The sequence below is a fragment of the Hylaeus volcanicus genome, chromosome 5 (genome assembly GCF_026283585.1).
Source record: "Hylaeus volcanicus isolate JK05 chromosome 5, UHH_iyHylVolc1.0_haploid, whole genome shotgun sequence".
Lineage (NCBI taxonomy): Eukaryota > Metazoa > Arthropoda > Insecta > Hymenoptera > Colletidae > Hylaeus > Hylaeus volcanicus.
In genome coordinates, this window is record NC_071980.1 from 26032307 (window position 1) to 26050474 (window position 18168).

Sequence of the window (18168 nt, forward strand, 5' to 3'; positions counted from 1 at the left end):
TTGTAATAGCGACGATCAGTGGCAGAGCCATGTTTCCTAGACTCTTGAGAAAGATATCATTTCAGTCGATTTATTCGTACTGAATAAATTCACGGTACACGTAATACAACAAAAATTATCCCATTTTAATAACATTAATATATACGTATATGCGTATTTTATTTAAGATTTCTTCGTAATTATACAAACTTGAGAATTGATATCGCAATGAGTTGCTATACATTGAATACAACCTGACAAATGTTAAAATTATAACGAGAAGAACATATTCATCACTGACAATTACTTGTGTCTTGTTTGAATCCAATTAAATTACATCGTAAGACTTCCGAATAACACATGTGAATGTAATTGAATTGCGATGCAACCGAGTTACTTTATGATGATAGTTCGTAATTCAATTTTAATTCGGAACAACTCTGGTCACTTGCTATTGATGAAAGTATCGATTCGTGCAATATTTTCTGTAAGTAAATTTATATTCGGCCTTCAACCCCGCGTCAAAGTGGACATTCTCTCGGGCACGCGACTAGACGGAGTCAACGATATCGGAGTGGTACGGAAAATAACCGTTTGCAGGCCGTTTGCAATGCAAATAACGCAATTGCGGATAATTACCTTCCCGCCGCGGTTAATGACACGACGCTAATCAGTTTTACTCCGCGTGTCTGCGGAATCCACGTGATCGTACACTTGGACTCTACGTTTCATTGTTGCAGACGCAGGCATAGCGAAGGAAAGCTGTGGGAATGTCCTCAGAAAGTCGTTTCCTCCTGAAGAACTAAACGATACGTAGTACGCGCGAGAAACCCTCATTTATCCCACGACGAAGTCGACCTTTCCTAACGAAGATCTCAGATCTTCTAAAACATCTTCAAACCTCATTCTCCAGACTTCGAAGGAAACTTAGTAGGTAGAAGGAGGAAGTTAGGAGTTATAGATCGAGACATCTTGCAACAGAGTTGGGTAATAGAGAAAATTCAGTTGTCCTTTGGTAGAGGAGTTGTCTTCTGGTAGATTTAAAGCTTTAGAGAGTAAGGTAGATAGGGTAGAAACCAAAAGCCAGGAGAGGAAAGTCAGGCTAATAGCAGGAGTCCAAAGTAAAAGGTTAGAATTGGATTATTAGTTGGAGAATTAAAGGCTGGAACATTGTATGTGGTAGTGTATAGCGTAATAAGTATTTCATTGTCGAATTTTAATATTAACCTATTTATTACGTAGAGATTTTAGAAAGGAAACGTAACTAAGTCCATTTCATAGGTAAACAGCCAACAAAAATATCATCTATCTGTTATAGATAAAGTTCTGGAGAAAATATTTCTAACAAAAAAGAAATTCCTCCATCGTCTTAGAGCGAATGATTTCGAATGAATTCTTCGAGTACTTTTACATTAATAATATTTGCACTAAGAAGGAAGGTTCACAGTCGTTTTCATCGACAAAGAAGCTAGCTAACAAGCATAAACAAAACGATTCGTTAGATATTAATCTACCGTTATACAATCCATTTCTGCTCATGCAGAAAGGAATTCGTTATCATACAGAGTTATAGAGCATTTGCTGCGGTAACGTATGATAAAATTGGTTTACGTAATTGCCGCCATTTAACACAATTTCGATCGAAGAAGGAAATAGCGTGTTTCGAAAGGTTCGAAAATGATTTGGAATCGAAGCAGTTGTTTTGTCAGTGAAATTATCAAGATCAAGTCCACCTTAAATTCTATCGCAACGAACGCGTTCGCTAACTACACCTCCGCGGAGAAACTAAATTGCAAAACGCGAATTACCGTGGCAGTATGTTTCTCTGCATTCTAACAAAGAATTACGTGAAAATCGCGAGATATTATTGTTCTACGTTAAATCGAGTCCACAAGAAAATTTATTATTTATCGACGAATTATTCTGGCCAATGCAAATTGTATAAGCTCGTGAACCAAATAAGTTTAAATTGAACAAATCTGATGTATAATTAAAATTCATTTTCCTTGCATGGTCTCCTTCAGTTGTACCATAAAATGAACTCAACGTGAATTATAATTGAAAAATCTATTTCTATTATTAGTATCGAAATAATTACAAAATTCGTTATACGTACATTTCATGTCGTGATAAAATTATTTTATGCTACTATGTATATACACCTGAAGAAAATCATCACACGATAGAAAACGTTTGCATCGAATAATTTCAAAGTTGTCAACGAGATAAATTTGCCACAGTTAATTCGAAGAATAATAGTTCAAGTTTGAGTAAATCCGAATCAAGATTCGTTTCGATCACCCAAGCGGTTTATTCGAATGTTTAATTTACATACTTGAAGGCGTGCGCTTTCGATCTTCGAGCTTCGATTTATCTCGTCGAACAATATTCACGGTTTAGCACACGAGGATGCCAATGAAAGTACACAACGTTCCACATATTAATCAGATAAGAAAGGCGATCGACATTTGAAACGATTTCAGTTCCTTTTTTTTTCTGGTCACCTTGCCCATTCTGCACGCTTCTCACGGATGAAACGCACCGATAAACCGGTCGCGCGTTTCATAAGTCCTATTAACCAACTGCCTCCAGTCATTGACTTTGCCCGGATTTAATCGATACAATTCGCGGAATCCTCCGTGAAATGCATAAAAAGACCATAAATCCGTCTGGGGCTGCAGAAAAAGATTAATGTTGGATGCGTGATACATTTCTCGAATTGACTGCTATAAGTGGTTGCAAAAACGTGAACATTCTTTAATAACGAAGAAAAAAGAGATCTGTCCAATAATAATCGCAGAGGTTAATTAAAATGAATTAATTTTAAATAGCCTTCGTCGCAGAAGTGATGTTCGGTTTGATGCAGGTTTTTTTTAGTGTCGAAAATGTAATTCTTTATAACAGATTTGCACGTAATTTCTTTGCAATGGTAGCAATAAAATAAATCGTTGCCAGGACCGGAACTCGTATAATATCTCTGGTGATTTGTTCCCTGTTATTTCAATTATGTAACGTCCAGAAATTACCGTCTAAAAGTGGCCTCGATATTAATTATATAAATTATATAAATTAGTTAACAAAACAAGGAACAATTGGCGTACATTTTTCTGAGTAAAAGAAAAACAATTTCTTAATCACGACTGAATTAAAAATACAATCTCCCTGAGCGAAATTAATATCGTATTTACACAGACGGCAACAGAAAAATCGTCCCGTGACGGGAGCAATCATTTCTGCGGTCATCGTGCTCGTCCTCGCGCTGAATCATTTTCCACGTGAGGGATCACGTCCGTACCGTTACGTTGGTGGTCTGGCCGCGAGTCAATCACGATACCTGGTCGATTCTCTTTTTTTTTTTTATTTTTTTTTCGTGCGGAAACGCCTGGTTGGCCGTCTCGTTCGTACGAATTATACGAACTGACCCGGTATTCCGGCCGCGTAACAGCGAGAAATCGAATCAACGGACGTAGAAAATCTTTGGGCGTACCGGAAGCCGGCGAAAGGTGAAAACTCGAAAAGAAGTCGCTCGAAAAAATACGAGACCGCAGTTACTCGATGCAAGCTGCTCACGAACGGACCACGTAACTCGTTCGCGCTCTTGTAGGACAAACGTGAGAGTTTACGGTACTCGGAATAGAAGTTTTTTTCCATGAAATGAAAATTATACACAATTATTAGAATTATGCGAAACTGAAGACTCAGATTTGTAAAATGAGAATTATGGTCATTTAATGAATTCGTTTTTCGAGTGTAACTTGGAAGCTTGTTAGACAATGTTCATAAAATGGCTGAGATATAGTCACCAATGCTATCGTATGTTCTCAATATAACGCTTCATGATACCAGGTGCATTTTTTGCAATATTACATAGAGCGATAGAGCCGTAGAGCAATATAATCTTAGAGTAAATTCTCTGTCAAATATCTATTTAGAAATCAACCCCTAGCCTATAACTTGGAATTTTCAGTGTACATAGTATCACGAGAACGCCAATATTCTAGTTCGCCATATTTCACTGAAAATAAATGGATACACTGTCCGAAGCATGTACTTTCCACGTACATGCAAAATATTTCTCCCAAAAATTCGGCATCGACACAGAAAGATTCGTAAATGTAACAGCAAGTCTCTTGACCTGTCCTCGCTTAAGTACCAAACGGTTTCATGCTCTAAGATCTCAGAATGTAATTGCACGCATCCGACACTCGATTTCAGCGGCTGAAAGACGAGATTCTCAATGGTCACTGCCCGGTGAAAGTGAGAAAGAGCGTATCGAATTCGCGGGTTATGAAACGGAATCGTCGCTAATTACTAATTACCCGGCCGGAGGAATCGGCACGTGATAACGTTCTCAGCCTGCGGTTACGCGTAACAACGCGATTCAGATAAGAGACGGCGGTCTGATCGGAATAAAGATCAAGTGGATTACTTTCTCGTTGCGTCTACCGCGGATTCTCCTTTCACTTTCCTCGCAGCTCCCTGTAACGCGTTTCGGACCGATAGAGCTCATTTCGCGTGTTTTCAATAGGCAATGCTCTCTCGATCGGGTTTGCGGTAAGAGAAGTACGAGAAAATTGATTCCCGGGACCGCGATTGATCGTCTTCGCCAACTAATCGCATTCCGGACGTTCGTTCTCCATCGCGACTCGAGCGCCTAGGCCAATGCGAGCGAAATCCATGCGTAGAAGATCTGTTTGTTCCTTACAAATTAAAAATCAATATTTGTTTCTTGCCTTGTTGAAGAGAAATTAGAATTTGAAGTGTAGAATTAAATATTGAAGATATCGAAAAGGAACGTATGTATATACACATGAACAAATTCTTTTTTTATAGAGCTCTTTTTTATTGATATATTCTCAGTGAAATGGTAGTAAAGAGCTTCAAGAAAATTATTTATGGAAAATATTATATATAGATACAGATGTATAGATGAAAATGCTGTGTATAAATTATATATAAATTAGTTATGTGTGAAAAATATATATAAAGTTATATATAGGAATGATATATAGATCAGAGGAAAAATTGTACGTTTTATATTATATTATAAAGCACTTCGATATTGAAACCACTTTAAGCAACTCTTCGAGAAGTACTATGAAACTCATACAACAGAGTAACTCACGCGTAACAGGCAATGCACTTCGCGTTTCGTTCTGTGTTTTTTACACGACATTAATGCACTCGCATTGCATCACGGAAACTCTATCGAAGCGATTGGCATTCATTTCTATTGAAAGTCTTCGCGCCGACCAGAGTTACGCTTATTCAAAGTTTATTCAAAGTTGGGATCCCTAGATCAGAATGAGTTCATTCAACGATATTATAATCATCCATTCAATATTATATCGGCGATATATTGTTCGGTGCACTGTGTACGACGGCGAACTGAATGTGCGTGCAGCAATTCTCGAGAGTGCAACGATTCTTTGGGCTAATTGGATAGGTGTAACAACGTCTTGCGTCAGAAGCATTAAACAAAGTTCGTAAATCCCGCAACAAACAGTTACGTTAAACTGCATCGAATACTGTCTCAACTCTTTAACAGAACATTTCTATCGAATACAAATTACCTGTGAATTTCGACACACCTTATTTTCCTAAAAGCCATTTGATATTATTTTTCGATGTGTTTTGATTTTATTTTTTTACTGTGCCCTTGTAAATATCAGACCCAGAACAGACGCATATTGCCATTGTAAATTTCACGAAACAGGAGTGTGTCACGGTGCAGTGATCGACCCTCTACAACACGAGTTTTACTTTCTTTCAATTATACTTCGTACTCCAATCCAACCAAATTGTCTCCAAAACTACCCAGACCTAACCTGGTTTAATTTCCTAAAGATATCGTCATTGCAAACTTGGCAACACGACTTTTACTTTCTTTCAATTATACTTTATACTCCGATCTAACCGAATTGTCTCCAAAAATACCTAACTCCAACTAAGTAACCAGTGTCTGGACCTCCTAGCAGCTAGATGTTCTCACGTCAAAATATCTTGTGCAAATTCGCACAAAATTCCCTCACCGAACATTCGAATTATTTCTATCCTCTGGCATCCTGTAATAATGGCGCGTTGTGCTCAGCAGGGGGTTAAAGATCCCCCGGTGCCAGAAGATAACGAGTGGCTGGAAAATCGATTGGTTCCCCTCGCAAACGAGATCAGCCCACGGGCAACTAGCCGGCGAAAACTCTATCGAGCAGCCGTTCTTCGTCTAGCCAGTCTCTTTTGTCCTCTGAACTGTAACTCACCCGTGCATTCTGTTATCACGTGCTCCACGTTGCCTTTCAAGCGTTCCACACGAAGGGAGATCAGGATCGCTCGTCGATGATCGCTAGTATCAAACGGACGCGGGAATGTATCACTTCCGACGCACTTTCTTCCTTAACCACGGCCAAAAAAAAAAGACCGTCTCACGTGAGGATGGAGGCGCGGAAACGACGAGGAGACGCGACGATCTCCAAATCCGCGAATCCTGACTGGTCACCACCGTTCCAGGCTAAGGAGGACGACGTTCGCGCGATAACGAGCGGAATCGATGAAGTCTACAGACTGGACGTTAGTTCGGACTGTCCAGCGGGTAGTCCAGGTGACCACTCGACGGGTCTCGTGTTAGGCGATTGTCGGTTAGAGCCTCACTGACCGAGTGTCTCGTATAATCCAGTAACTCTCGTGTCCTGCGTCCGCGGTGCCGGTATAGTTCTTTATCGCTGAGCTACGTTCGTGTTCCGCTTGGTGGTGGAAAGCTCCCCAAAAGCCCGCGAAACGCGCTCGAACGAGGGAAGGGGAGGGGAGGAGAAGTAAGTTACCTTAGGCTCGAGGTAACGAACCTCCAGGTGAGAGAGAACGCGAAAAAAGGAAAAGGGAGTGAGCGAGAGGGAGAGGGAGGCGGAGGAGGCGTAGACTCCCGTCCACGTTTTACTTTCCTTTCTCTGAACGAGCCGCCGGCTGCTGCCCTCGATTCGAGACGTCGATTGTGTCTCCGCGTGCTCACCGAAACACGTACGCGACGCCGAAAGTCGCCACCCGATTAATCGTCCTGGGCAATTGGAATGCCTTGGCGGTCGTAACCGCGCTCGCGGGATCGATCGGCTTGGGAACACTTCGGGGACTCGATCTGGGGCTGATCCAGGAGGTTTATCCTAATGAAAACTTCCAAGTTTCACAAGTAATGTAGTTCTTCGTCGAGAGCTTAACTCGGTCTACACGTTAGGGGCTCAACTAGGCTACAAGCTATGAGGGGTCAATTGTCGAGCTCTTTTGGGTTGGAGTCACTTCGAAGACTCGACGCACAATTCATTTAGGCAGTTCACTCTAATGAAAAAGTTCAAGAAACGTCGAAAATATTGAATTATTAATTCGTTAAGAGCCCGATTTCGTCTACGCGAGCTCGCTTGAGCTCGCACACCACAGAATTTAGCCCACTTCAAGAACGATTTTTTAAAAATATGTCTCTTCTCGTTAACCCCTTGTCCTGTGATTTACTCTGGAACCGTACGTGCCATGGCCAGGTATATATAGGAACAAGTCCCTCGTGCACATTTATACGACCTCTCTGACACGTGCTTTTCATAATTCGACTCGAATTCCATATCACGTGTCTCACACGTTGTTATTGGCTTAAGGGTTAGGTCTACGTATCGATCTCGAGTCGTGAGCTTTTAGCGAAATACTGTCAATCTTAGAGGTTACAAACTATAAAGCTTTCGCACTCCTGAAAAGAAAGAATCTTCGAAACCGAACGTCTTAGATTTCCTTGATATGTTCGCGTCGTTCGCGCTGATCAAACGCCCAAGTTTCAATTGCGATACGATTAACGTATGAATGAATCGCGTGAGACTGAATGCTCTCGCAGCAACGAAAACCAAGGACGCCTTTCAAAGCAGAGGCATCGTTAAGCCGAAAGCAATGAAGTCCTTTTACGAGGGGACTGCACGATATTAAATGGGCATTCGATTCTCGTTACATAAGCGGCACGCAGCTCTTAAACATCATTGCGTAAGGTTATGAAAGTCGCGCGAATTTGAACAGTGGATAGAATAATTGTATTGGATTACATAATGAAATCAAATTGTTGACCGTGCGTATTCGCGAAATCGTCGACTAACGAGACCTCGGCGCACGGTGCTCCAATTAAAGTAAACCCGTCGTGTACACTGTTGCACTTTGTGGATATTCGGATGTCTCGATGGGACACGTTGGTAACGTTTGGCTGTCAGGTGAAGACGCGAAGATTAAAAGGGGAGATGTTTAAAGGGAAAAGACGACATGGTTCTGATCTGTTGAGCGATCGAATGAATCAATTGCGAGGAAATAAATGATCGATGACACGCGAACTTCACGCCATTCATTTATGGTGGAACTTTGTAATTAGTGGGAGGGGAAGCTAATTTATCGATAAAATTATCTGTTATAATATTTGTCCTTAAATATTGTGGTGAAAGAACTGTTACTAACAGAGATTTTAAAAAGTAGTTTGAAGCACTTTGCAGAGGTAAAAAGCTGGCTAGTGGGTCTGATTAGTGACAGTATAATCTCTCTAATTAGAATCCTATATCATAATTCGTATTACACGGTAGAATTCTGTAGTATAATCTCTGTGATTATACCTACTGTTACCAATCAGACTCACTAGCCGACTTCCCATCCCTGCACAGTACATAGATAAAATTGATCGTTTTCCTAGTTTCAGCGTTAACAGATCCGGTTGTTACAAATTGTTTGGCCTACAACTCCGATAAGTTCCGTTCGAAACCTCCGTGACTCATATGCATAAGAAACGTATCGATCCCGATGACGTAAGAGGTATCGTTGGATACCTTTGCTTTGATTTAGATCGCACCGTGTGAAAAGATCAATCAGAGGATGGCCTGCGGGTTAGGTGAGCTCCGTAGCGAGTCGTGCATTAGTCGCTGATTGCGAATCGTAGAAATCGAAGTGACACTTACAAATCGTGATCAGCTCTCGTTGTGGATCATTGAATAGCGGCCGTGATCGATCAAATCGTAGCAACGAAAGCGCGTCGGACGTTATCTTTCACTGAGCTCCGTTTAGAGATCTTGGACTAGGGTTGCTTCATAGGTCCACTTTCGACGTTCTTTTCGATTGGAATATTTTTAAGGATTGTATTGACGGTTGATTCGTAGGGCATGGTCAGTTTGTAAAGCTCGAGGTCGTTAATTATTTTATTTTTTTTAAAGGGAGAAGGAGAAAGTTTAGGAAGTACTGCTCTGTGAGATTGTACTTAGAATTATATTAGGTATTTTAGGTATATCGAGTACTTTCGTTAAAAAATCATTACATGACTTGTATTTTATTTTATTTTTGTATCGAGATTCACAATTCAACAATATCGGTTTCTCCGTTTCCGTCGCGACGAAAACGCTTCCCGCTTCCGGATTTTCCGTTTCAGCGCGCAATAAACGAGGTCTCGTTGCTGAAACTTGTACAATCGTTTCTCGACTCCTCAGCGATCTTGCATGCGACGTATCGTTCGCTTGAAATGACGCTCGCAACGTTCGCGTGCATTAAGATGTTTACGTATATCCGAGTATAAATTTATCGCCTCGGTGTACCTTCTTTAATAATACCCCGGTGGAACTCGAAAGATTGAACTACGATCCGTTTCGCTGTACAACATAAATCAGTTGGCGCGCAGATGCGATCATTCTGCATATTAAACGGCATATTGATTGTTGCGCTAGTCGATCTAATACAAGTGGACAATAAATGTAGAAATATTGGTCTAAGCCAGGCGATAAATACTCCACGTATCCTGGAACACGTGTACGTGTCTAAATACACATTGTTCGAGTCAGTTTATTAGAATGGTTTTTCAAAATGATTGACTTCCTCCGTTGCAGAAATATATTTTAAAATGTCTGCTATAAAATCCATATAGATCGTTAGGATAAAAATATTTTCGTTGAAAAGCTTTAGTTATCTTTTAAAAGTGTGTATTTTATTCTCCACGATTCAAGTATTTCAATTTTCATTTATCTCCTCTGTTCTGCTCAGATTTGTCTGACCTGAAATCTTAATAAACGAACAGAGTAGAGTAGTACCGTTGAACAAATTGTGAAATCATCAAAAAAAAAAAAAAAATATCTTCTCCGTGTAGTTAATATGTTGAGGATGTAAATTTTCTTTTTAACGCCTCCTCGCATAATCCAACACCTCAGCACCAAAGGTTGAAGCAACCTCTCTGTAAATTCCGAAAATGATTGCTCATAAATAAGTCAGCATCATCTCTCGTCAGATAAACTCGTGCAATTGAGCAGAAACGATCGCGGAATTTGTAAGCAGTATCGAATCGTAAAAGCATCCGCGGAGGTAAATATTTATTGCGCTGCCGAAAGAAAAACGCAATAAACGCACGAGTCGCATCTATTAGAGATTTATCGCGCGGCGATCGAGAAATTGGTACATATAGATCCCCCGAAGCGGTGCTCGCTAGGCACCAGTCACATGATCGCGGTCTGGCTTTCAGTTTTAACGCAAGACGTTCACGCGACGGAAAAATGCGATGTACGATGTAATTATATCGTAGATCTTCCTGAGGTTCTACGTTCTCCATTCCCCGTCCTCCTCGCGGGAGAGAAACCGATCCTCCGATAGAAACTTTCATAGCTGATTCTCGCCTTAGCTCGAATTAAACGAGGAAATCGCTATGAAGGGTAGCAATCATCGATTTGGATCATTAGTCGCAAAACTATGCTTCCGTTTATTTTGACACGCGATACAGATTGACCGAACAATATTAAATGCCACCTGATACGAATGTGACAGTATAAAATTGGCACGTTTGTGTAAATTAACTTAATGGTTTGTGTTTAATAATAAAACATGTTTCGATTTTTTCAAGTTAGGTGCTTATGTAGTAGCTACACTTGTAACTTTGTAATTATGCTACGTAACACTTTCTCGATTAATTCGCGTTTCTTTCAGGACGAATTGTTCTGGATTTTAAACGGATGGTAAATTGTGAGTGAGTAATATGCTGTATCAGTCAAATTAATGTCTCGGAGCCGCCCTCGGTGTGGACTGTTCAAGCCTGGACTTGTACTAATGATAAACAGAAATGTTCTCTGAGAAAACATTCGGAGTTAATGATATTTCGCGATATTAACAAGCATCGGACGTGTATCATCTTTGTTAATAAGGAGCAAGACAAACATTGAAATTAATTTCGTGTACCAAGTAATCAAAAAGTACAGGATTTTCATGTCAAGAACAGTGTTATATTTAACGAGTTAAGCACCTCGCTATTCATAATGGCATAAAATTACTATAAATCTATATGTCTAATTGTAAGAATTATTTCCTTTTATATTTTTGAGAACTAAAGTTCATGTAACAGAAGAAGAAATTACTCGATGAACAGTTTCCTACGCAAGGTTCGCGTTTAAATCACTCTTTTGGTCGCGCTGTAAACAAGACTTCCGTCTTATCACAGTCGATTTCACGCGCGACTTATGTTCTCTGAGGCTCGAACTTGTTTCTAGGAATGCGCGATAAACAAACTACGCGCCTGTACAATATTATAACGGTCGCGTATTATTAAACTCCAATGACGAAGTTCTGTGAAATGTTACGTCATCGTGTAGAAGGGAATAACATCGCGAGTGGCTGGGATAACTACCTGGGTACAAATCGCCTTATCAGAAGGACTATTATAATACGTATTCTCTTTTGAATTTTCTGTTTACGACTCTCATGGCTGAAGTGGATAAAATTAGAACCATTTCAGATTTCTAGGTACAATTATGTTATAAATGTAGCTGACTTTGGACCAGATGGATAATATACAATTTAAAAAATAGTACGGATGCGGGAGACTTCGTATACGAATATTTGTATCTTTCTTCCGAAAAGATTCTAATAAAAATAAAATTATTCGAGTCGAATTTCGTAATATAAACAAATAACAACTGTAGCTAGTAACTGAACACATAACTTGGAAAAATTGACAAGTTTTATTGTTAAATATCTTCTGAACCATAACGTGAATTTAGACAAATGATGTCCAAAGATGAGCGAAATATGTTTTGGTTCTTCATTGACTTGCAAAGTTTCGCAAAATCAACGCGTAACACCTCGCCTGGTCCCTTTTTTAACAAAAGTACTCGTTTGAATACCGAAATTTATCACGAGTAGCTGAACAGTTGATGTTTGCGCGAGGAAATGAATCATTGTTTTATAATTGAACGTTCATGCGGTCGCGACATTCAATTTCTCTGATCTACGACGGCGATGTCGCGAATTAAAAGGTAGATGTTCCCTCGCACATGCGCTCAATACTTATCGCGTCTTCGTGCCGTTATGCAACCCAATTTGCATTGTAATAAATGGTGGACACGATGTATCAAATTTAAATTTTGCTCTCCTTTGATCACTGCCTCGGCAAAGAGTGAATAATTCACGTTTGTTGGTTATGTAGAGCGATCAGAGTCAATTTTTATTAGTTCGCGTGAACGACGATGTCTATCGATCATCGTGGCCTTCTTCAGGTTTTTAATTAGATTTGTAAGAGAAGGTACTTCGTTCTGTAACTTCGAACTGTATTTCGCCCTCTTCTTTTGGGGGGCTCCTTTCAACAATTTTGGAAACCACTGTTCTACAAGGATTTACTTAGAAAAATAGAATATTGGAATAGTAAGTTTAGGTAATGAAACAAACTGATAATAGACTGAGGATGTTTGCACAATTTAATATTTTCAGAGATATAGAAAAAGAATTGAGTCTTAAATGAAAGAGTATGCCTTATCTTCTAAACTCTATAATATTTGTGCACAAACATCCCTAGTCTATTTATCATACAACTCTATCTTAATTATGAATCAAGTTGATTCCTTGTTACGACAGTGGACTCCAAAAATTAGTAGAAGTTTGAAATACATAAATTTCAGTGTTAAGGGTTCTCTTAGATCATATACCACATGATACATCATATTTATATAGTCAACAAGCTAAATGTTTACTTGTAAGTGGTCATAGTAGTATCCTGGCAGTAGCCCAACGCAGTCCACTTCCTTTATCGTCTAGTTCCCGCGTATGTAGAGCTGACATTTTCAGCAAGTGCGTGTCGAGAAAATGGCCGTGCTCGTTACGTAACGAACAGGTCTGCCAAATTGTGACTACACGGCGTCAACTATCACGCCTTGTTCAACATCAGCGGTTCTTTACCTCTGGCCCACGGACTTTTAAGTTGGTCGACAGATTTATGGGAACTTGTAGAGGGATATATTGAGTGTAATTAAATAAAATTTGTATTTCTGTTAAACAGAATGTACGTCCTAATACATCGCACAACAGTAAATATTCCAACATACACACGAAGGACTATGTATGTAATAAGCACCGAGGAAAGGAATTGAAAATAACTGGAAGATCATCCAAATTTTCTTCCACTTGAATATTTACTTCCATCACTCGTATTTAAAACTATATCCGCCCTATACATGTCTTGAAATTACGTCAGCCATGCTATGACGTCGTACAGTACTCGATTCGATGTCATAACAAAACCCGAAAATTTTGTAAACACTCGACTCGAGGAATTTCCAAAGTAATTAAGCGAACCACCGGTTGATAAACATTGAATGAATTCTTGGAATTGTTATTGCAAGGAAAGAGTCTATGAGGTCTGCCAGTTGTTCAATAAGGTTTCGTGCAAAAACGTTAAGAATCACTGTTCCACATTTGTAAATACGCCGCAGGGTTAAAGGGGCGCGCAAAATTTTGCCCCGGAGCGATTTTGCCAACGGTCGTCATTTGACCGCTGAAAGTCGCGGATTGCAGAAGTGGTTTAATTGTTCTGCAGTAACCGTCGAACGCAGAAATCCGTCCATGTTACGCCTAAGGGGAAATATTCGAGCTTGTTTACGTCGCACGGTACACCAGGGCCAATTTCGTTACACTTCGGTGTGGAAAATAGGAACATTCAATTGTTCAGGCGAGCAAAAATATTATTTTGTAATATTTATTTGAGTTTATTGAGCATAAAATAGTGTACCTTCCGTACCTTACTAAAAAGCAGTCTTAAAGTTTATAGTAAAAACATGAGCTTAGAATAAACATGGTAAATAAATATAAAAATTTATATAGAAAAAGAATCAATTTGCCAGTGGCATAATCGTGAATCGATCGAAATCTTGGACTTTCTACCCTCACGGTCATTAACTTCCGCCGTTTAAACGGCACCTCGTTAAAAGGCTCCGCGTCGATCGCGTCGCGACAAGAGCGCACTTCGCCGTAATTGGGCGATATTTTCGTTCGATCTTCGTTCCGCGTTGGCTCGTTTATCTTTATCCCGCAGCCGTGAAATCCGTTTTGGCGGTAATCACGACTTAATCGGATGTAACGGGCGAATTACCGATAAATCGTCGGTCGTTGCGATTTGAACGGATGATCGAGCGCGCGACACTGATGGGAACGTACTCCATGGACGCCGTGATAACGTGCAATTTGTATGGGGCACCAGCGCGAAGATGGCTCGTCACGGAGAACGAGTTTCGTTTATAAGTGCGGCGAGAACGTCGTGTTGCGTGCCACGATTTCGGGCTGATGTGAATCTACCAAGGAAAAAAGGAAAAAACTGCAAACTTTCTCCGCGCATTCACGATCCACGAAAGCGACTAGCGGTGTCACGAGGTCACCGCGGGGAACGTATTTATTCGGCTGCCGACACGGATGAATTAAGGGACGGTGGTTTTAAGATGAGGTCGAAAAGTGAGCATTTTCGGGGGGAATTTATCCGTTGCGTGCGAGTAAAATGTATATGACACGTCAGAGGTTTTCAGCGTTCGAATCAGATCGAGGGTATGGGAAAGTTGATTGGTGTAATGAACAGCTCAATTTCGAGATGAGAGAGATGTTTTGTAAGCTGACGTTTCGGCCAACTGCAGAGCCTCGTAAAGAAGAAATTATGAAATATGGTAATACAAGAGTAGTTGTTGAAAAGAAAAAGAAACAAGTCAATATGGAAAGATAAATACTATATTTTCTCATATATTATATTGTCTTCAGAAATATTCCACAATTTCATATTTCTGTTTATTTTCATCTATTTTTTTATTGTAATATTTTACATCTCCTCCCTCAGTGAGAGCCAATGATATAAAAACAAAGTACTATTATTCTTCATTTATTCCTATTCATTTTCTGACGAACCCATACGTGACGACAAATACTACGTCTCCTCCAGTATTTCGTAATCTACTCCCATTTATTTTCACCTATGTTCCTATTATTATAACTTACATCTTTTCCCTTGTGGAAAACCAACATTACATTTCTATTCTAATTTTCGTCCTTTTTTTCTATTTATTTTCTTCCAAAAATGAATCAAAAAATTCAGAAGAATCATGGTAGCCAGATTGTTACTTCGTATTCGATTTTCCTTGAAATCTTTTGTCTTATTGATATATTACCGGGAGTCTCGAACATCGTGTGTTGCCCAGGGGCCTAATAAAATCTTAATTCGGCTCTGACGGTTGAGCTTACGTGTCGAATCCCCTTCAAAACTGTTCATGCACCGGAACGCTAAGAACCACTGACGTCGTACTCCTTTCGCAATGCGAAAAGACGAAAAAATGCAAGCAAGAAGACGCTGTACAGGATGAATAATACAAGTGGGACGAATCATAACCGTTTGTTTGATTCGAGATAGGAGAAGACGAACGAGGAGCAAGTCGAAGAACTTGACACGCGGTCTCTTTGTCGGCTTTTTCTACAAGTGGAATAGTTGCACGCGGAATGTGGATCTGCTGTTTTGTATCGATGGCACCACGTAATTTTCATTGCGTCCATTCTTTCTGAATTTCCATGAGAGTGTGAAAATAATCAGAAAATTGAGTAATAGCAATGCTTACACCTGGAATGCGAATATACAATTTACCACACACTTTTCAATGAATACATTCCTTCTGAATTACGATAAGGGTACAAAAACAATAATAAAATTTGATAATAATAAATCGTTTAATTAGCTACTGATACGATGCCACGATGAACGATTAATATTTCATTCGCACTCCAGAGATTCGCAAAAAGAGTAGGTCTGTGATGAAAAAATAGCATACGTGCAATATTAACACCTTTCTTTATAGTTCGTGTCGCAAGGAATAATTTCGTTGTTCGCGAGAAATAATTATCTATTGTTAGTTTTAAAACGTTGTAGACGATCATATTTAATGCCGCAATCTTTCGTAATGAATCTATCGAAATCGAGTTATGCCTTTCAATGTCTAGCAATATTGTAGCAAAGTTGCTTCAACGCGATAGTTGCAAGGTTCGATCATGTTACAACAACTTCAAACACTCTGCACGAACGTCGTGCCAGATGTTCTCAAAATCAGGTGTTCTCAATTTCTGTATCGCTAATTTTGCTGTTGCCTAATACTGCCAATTGTTTAATAGTTCTAATTTAACCAAAATACTTAAAACACTTGTGGAATTTTCGTCAAAAGAATAATATATTCCACTTAGAGAAACGCAAGTATCGTTGGAAAGTCGATTCAAATTGAACAAAAATGGTTAAAATAAATTATTCTCAAAGAATGATACTTTGTACCCAATTACGACGTAGATACAAATTAATCTTCACGAGTGCAAAAAAGTTAAGTGAATGTATACCCGCCACTGATTGATGCCGCCTTTCTTAATTAACGAAAGTACTCCAACGCCCATGGACTTTTACGTTTAGTGGTATTAACAAAAAATACCAGCGATAAATGGAGCGCTGTTGGGCAACAGAACGTCGCTCCGAGCCACGTCTCGTCGATTCAGCTTCGATCAAACGATCGATCGAAAGCGAATCGAGGGAGTAGATAAATAACCAGTAGTTATCTGGAACTCCTGAACAATTTTCGATCAATCGGAGCTTCATTATGTAGGATGTCAGTGTTGCAGCACTTTACAATAGGGAGACATATATTCCTCGCAACGTAGAAAAAGTGGAAATGAAAAATATGAAGCTATTTCGATTGAATAATGGATATTAAAACGAATATACACATCTTTGACAAGCAACGAAGAGTACGTCATTTTCCTTTATCAAGAAGATCTATGGAAAGGTGAAGACTAAGAAACACTGTTATAACATAAAAAAAAAGTAGAAGTTAAAAAGGCATTAAATCGAAAATACATATTTTTGACGAGCAACTTCAAATTACAATGACAAAAACAAAAAATCAATTCTACGATAACAATTTCTTCATTAAGAAGATCCAACTGAAGATTGAGAAACACTGTTACAAAAAAGAATCACAACGAATCGATTTATTCTAATAATCATAGGTCTATAATCATCTAATCTACGATCTCCAATATTAATCAATTAATAACCAAATAGAAAACACAAGATTAAATCAGCTAAGTGGACTAACGCCGACTCTCTCCCCTATCCATCGTTTTGCTATACACAATCCACATCCTGGAGCGTGTAGAACACGTTCATAACGTTACGTTCGTCAACGTTCACCGTGTGGATGGTTCGAGTGAACGATTCGCAAAACGCGCGTATCCTTGGCGACGCATTCGGGGCGGCGCCGGAAACTCCGGTCGAAAAATGTTTTTTAAACTGGTTTGACCGGTGGTCTCGGTGTTACCGATCTGAACAAATGTGAACGGCAAACGCGTTGCTGAGAAACGCCTTGGATCCGGGACAATGATATAACGCGCTCACCGTGCGTGATCATCGCGCGTCGGTGTGCACGCGTGCGCGCGAGTGGCAATGACAGTTGCACGCGCGTATGACCATCTGGCAAGTCATTTGCAAACAGCATCGGCAAACAGAAACCGATAAACAAAATTCAACGAAGAGCTCTTGCTTTCCTTCCTGCACTCGTCTTCGAGTGAACCTGACTTATCCAGATCTTATTGTTTACCAACATGGATGGAATGCATTGTTTGTTTATTTAAATAAGTAGTTGGGTAGCTGTTACTGCAAGCATTGCGACTTGACAATGCAACATGCAATTCCAAGTTTTATATTTAAACTATCCCAGCCCTAGAGACTCAAGAATCTACAAACCTATCAAAAATTCCATCTTACTACGATTAGCTTGTTAGAACTGGGCTAGAATGAAACTGACGATGACAATATTGACAATGTTGACGACGATGACTGTTGTAGCAAAGATGATCACCATGGCACAACCAAATATCGAATTTCAAATTTTA

General features: G+C 39.6%; 2 protein-coding genes across 6 annotated transcripts in view; one reads left to right on the plus strand and one right to left on the minus strand.

The window, feature by feature from the left end:
* LOC128876296 (peroxidase) overlaps positions 1-6673 on the minus strand; it is a 36655-nt gene extending 29982 nt beyond the window's left edge. For 2 of the 5 annotated variants that reach the window (XM_054122529.1, XM_054122528.1), the window contains exon 1: positions 6237-6658. In XM_054122529.1, coding sequence (XP_053978504.1) covers positions 6237-6244 — 8 coding nt within the window. In that variant the 5' untranslated portion in view covers positions 6245-6658. Of the gene's footprint in view, positions 1-6236 lie in introns of all 5 variants that reach the window. The other 3 variants (XM_054122526.1, XM_054122527.1, XM_054122531.1) reach the window with 3 other exon arrangements.
* Positions 1-18168, plus strand: part of LOC128876295 (centrosomal protein of 290 kDa) — a 76269-nt gene that overhangs the window by 43324 nt on the left and 14777 nt on the right. The gene's annotated exons all lie outside the window — the stretch shown is intronic.